This window comes from Agrilus planipennis, unplaced genomic scaffold, assembly GCF_000699045.2.
Source record: "Agrilus planipennis isolate EAB-ADULT unplaced genomic scaffold, Apla_2.0 scaffold30, whole genome shotgun sequence".
NCBI lineage: Eukaryota > Metazoa > Arthropoda > Insecta > Coleoptera > Buprestidae > Agrilus > Agrilus planipennis.
In genome coordinates this window covers 415,718-419,720 of record NW_020438923.1, presented here as the reverse complement: position 1 = coordinate 419,720, position 4,003 = coordinate 415,718, and the positions used below count along the sequence as shown (strand labels likewise).

Below are 4,003 nucleotides of genomic sequence, written 5' to 3'. Positions count from 1 at the left end.
CTGTGGGAACACTCGGTATAGCGAAAAACATTTATTGTGTGTATCAATTAAGCGTCTACATTTGTGCTGACTTAGTTAGGTCGCGACACACTGCGACTAACTAGGTCAACGGCAAATACACACACAAATGTAATATGCTGAAATGTTCCTTACCGTATAATACCATGTAAATAATTTAGTATAAATACTCTGTAAATATTGAAATAAAATTAGTCTAACACCAGGCTCACTATTATTCGGATGCTGATAAAGTGTCAACCCTTGGAATCATCAATGATGCAGATAATGTGTCCAACGATATTACTAAATCGGTTCTTCTCAGAACCACAACTTTGTTAGTCACATCTTACTACAGAGAGTGGCTATAATATAAATGTCCGTGCCGAATATAGCAGACAATTGCTCTTTGATAATTCAAACAATCTTTTGCAATAATTAGTTCGGATTATCCAGGTTGTACTGTAATTGGATATCTAGATTTTCACAAATTGAGCAATCAATAACTTTGTACAATAAGCACTTTTTGAAGTGAAACTTCTTTACGGTAGGGTAAGTTCGTTTCATGCGAGTTGCTATGTAACGAAATCATGTAACGGATATCCCCCCTCTACTCGACCACGTAGTCGAGTTCGTAGTGGAGATCCCTTGAGCCATGAGCACGCTTCAATCCAACGTTCGTTACAGGCAACTGCGGCATGTATAGTGTAAAATTTAAATTCATAGTGTACAAATAATACCATTAAACTAATTCCTTAACCCCTATTCCGGTATGTTTGTGTGTTGGACGAAGTTTCACTTCAGTAGCGTGTTGTATAATTGCACGTTGTATTTTTTTTAATTTTTGTAATGCCACATACCTGGTTGGCTGACTTTCTCCATAATATCTGTGTTCAGTATTAAACATATATCCGCCATTTTCGCATGCTATGTCGTAAAATGTTCCCGCCATTAGATCTACGGTTGATATGGTCCATTCGCCTCCAAGAGTTAAGAATATCGGGCCACCACTCTTAAAGCATTCGCCATTGTATACGTATCTCTACGGAAAAGGATAAATAAATAAAAATTCAGCTTTTCTGTTAAACTATTAAAAATATTATCTGTGGATTTATAGGTTATATAGGTAAGTATATATAACATATTTCAGTATTAAAAATACTGTTTGGGTCGCTTACATGGGATTTATCTCATGAATAATAAATATCTGAGGACCGTGGTGGACAGTTAAATGTTGCTAAGTTTCATTTACTAGGTTACAAATAAATGTAATTATACACATCATCAATAGGGTCGTCAATCCTAAGACTGGTTGAACACGCATCACCATTCTTTCCTATCCTGAGCTAAACTTTGCATTTCCCTAGAACTAGAACAACCCACATCCCATTCTAGCTTTTGTCTAAGAAGGTGCCCTATATCCAATCTACTTTTCCTTTTTAACAACAGTAGCACCTTTCTCTTTTTACTTCTCTAACATCTCTTCATTTCCAACCTTTTTTATTCACGACATTCCTTCTATCCTATCATCATCATAAGGTTGTCAGTGCTAAGACTGGTTGGACACACACCTCCACATTTCCTAACTTTCCTGACTTGAGCTAATCTTCGCATTTTCCAAAAACTAGAACAACCCACATCCTTAACTATTTGCGAACAGTAATCTAATCTAGGTCTATCTCTACCCCTCCTAACTTCCATTTCTGCCTTTAATATGTCTTTGACTAGACCTTCATGCCTGAGAAGGTGTCCTACCAACCTATGTAGCCTATTTTTTATTGACTTCTATAGTCTTCTATTCTCCTATTCTTTATAAAATCTCTTCATTTCTAACCTTCTTTATCCACGGTATCCTCATCATTCGCTTATAACACCACATTTCGAACGCTTCTAAACTTTTGTATACCCCGCACCCACTGTCTATGTTTCGCACCCGTAAAGCGCCGCTCTCAAAATATACACTTTTAACAATCTTTTTCGAATTTCTAAATTAATCGTTTGCGAGCATAGAAGTGACTTCTTTTTATTGAAGGCGACTTGACCCTGCGCTATATCCCTGCTATCCCTTCAGTCTAAACTTATCTGACTTAACTAAGCACGTAAAGGATAAATATTCGATGATTGAATAATGTCGATGAGTTGTGTCTAACAATGCTACGAACTGTGTTCGTTTGGGTTTTGTTACGTGAGTTTGTTTGTAGTACGACGTTAGATGATAATTTTTAAAAAAGATATTTGATAGCCAAATTGGCTTACTACTTAACATGAATGCTGGGATGGCGGCTATCGCAATTTTAACTCCGAATCGTATTGTTTTGCAATTTATCGACCCGCTTTCCGTCATAAAAGAATGACGAAATTATAAAGCGAAAGAGTTGAAGACTAAGCACTGACGCACGAGGCAAATTACGTCCGGGTCATTATTCTATGTAAAAATTTAATTTGATTTGCGGAAAATAATATTTCGGTATTGAATTTACATAAAACCTAATCTGGTACGCAGGTACTTCGCTTGCAATTTATGGATTTGAAATACAGAATTTCGTAGTGGCTGTTGTCATGCTCTTCCGTCGACCCTCTCGCGAACACAGGTCAAAAGGAACTTTTGGGAATATTTTGCTTACGCTCCCACCTGTTTCGTATTTTTTAAAATAAATTCCAGGTGATAGAGTTGTTAAGAGCTTTAGTGTATGATGTCGTCCGCTAATCAATTTAATCATAATTCTAGAGTACCTACCTATAATGTTATCAAGTGATCAAGTGATTAAGAGCTTGAGATTATGGGATTGTGTCTTCTTCTATCTGTCGACATACAAATGCAAAGATATTTGATTTTCGAAGTACGAAAATTTATAGCTAGATCGCAGTTAGTCCAAATTCTGTTATGGCTATCAGATGCGTATTGAGGCCCTGGGTAATTTAATGAGATAATAAGTAGGTATGTAGGGTTAGTAAGTAAGTACTCTGATGCCCAATACTGCCATGTGGAAGTCAACGGGAAACCACCACATCGTGTTTCCGAGTCCAACGTATCACACAGATGAAATGATGCCGTCCTCTGAAGTAAAGATGTCTGGGTGGGGACTGCCTTGGGAAATATCAATAAGTGCAATGGGATAGGTGCAATATTTCACGAGTCGGAGTGTGGAATGTTAGGACAATGAGGCAAGTAGGGAAACTAGAAAATTTAGAAGCGTTCGAACTGTGGTGTTACAGGCGAATGATGAAGATACCGTGGGTAGAGAAAGTAGAAAGAAGAGACTGTGGTAAATATTAATTTAAAATTAAAAGGAAGACTCACCCCTAATTACCACAAAAACTTTATTTGAGCGGACACGTGCTTCGCCCACTTCATACGTGGGCATTATCAACGCGAGACTCGCGTCCGCTCAAATAAAGTTTTTTGTGGTAATTAGGGGTTAGTCTTCCTTTTTTGGGTAGAGAAGGTTAGAAATGAACATGTATTAGAAAGAATAGGAGAACAGATGACTCTATGGAAGTCAATAAGAAATAGTCGAGATAGGTTGGTAGGACACCTTCTCAGGCATAAAGGTCTAGTCAGAGACATATTAAAGACAGAAACGGGAGTTAGGAGGAGTAGAGGTAGATCTACATTAGATTGCTGTTCGCAAATAGTTGAGGATATGGGTTGTTCTAGTTTCAGGGAAATGCGAAGACAAGCTCAGGATAGGAAAGAGGGGTACATGTTCAGCCAGTCTTAGGATTGACGACTTTACGATGATGACAAAATTGAGGAAGTGAATAATTCACACATTCTAAATGTATGAATGAGTTGGATATAAAAACAGTGACGTATATTTCTACTTTTGGAGTTTTCAGTAATTTACAATTCAGTCTATCAACAACTGATATAAATTAATAATGACCATGTATGTTTTAATGTTTTAATATTTTTAAATATTCTATGAATACCGATTGATTTAAAAAAATATTACTCAATAAATGTCTCAAACATATTGTATTTCATGATTTATTTTCTTTATTT

General features: G+C 36.6%; 1 protein-coding gene across 1 annotated transcript in view; it reads right to left on the bottom strand.

Annotated features, from left to right (window-relative positions):
- LOC112904262 (putative serine protease K12H4.7) overlaps nucleotides 1-4,003 on the bottom strand; it is a 23,064-nt gene that overhangs the window by 18,254 nt on the left and 807 nt on the right. The window contains exon 3 of the mRNA XM_025973870.1: nucleotides 858-1,039. Coding sequence (XP_025829655.1) covers nucleotides 858-1,039 — 182 coding nt within the window. The remainder of the gene's footprint in view (nucleotides 1-857; nucleotides 1,040-4,003) is intronic.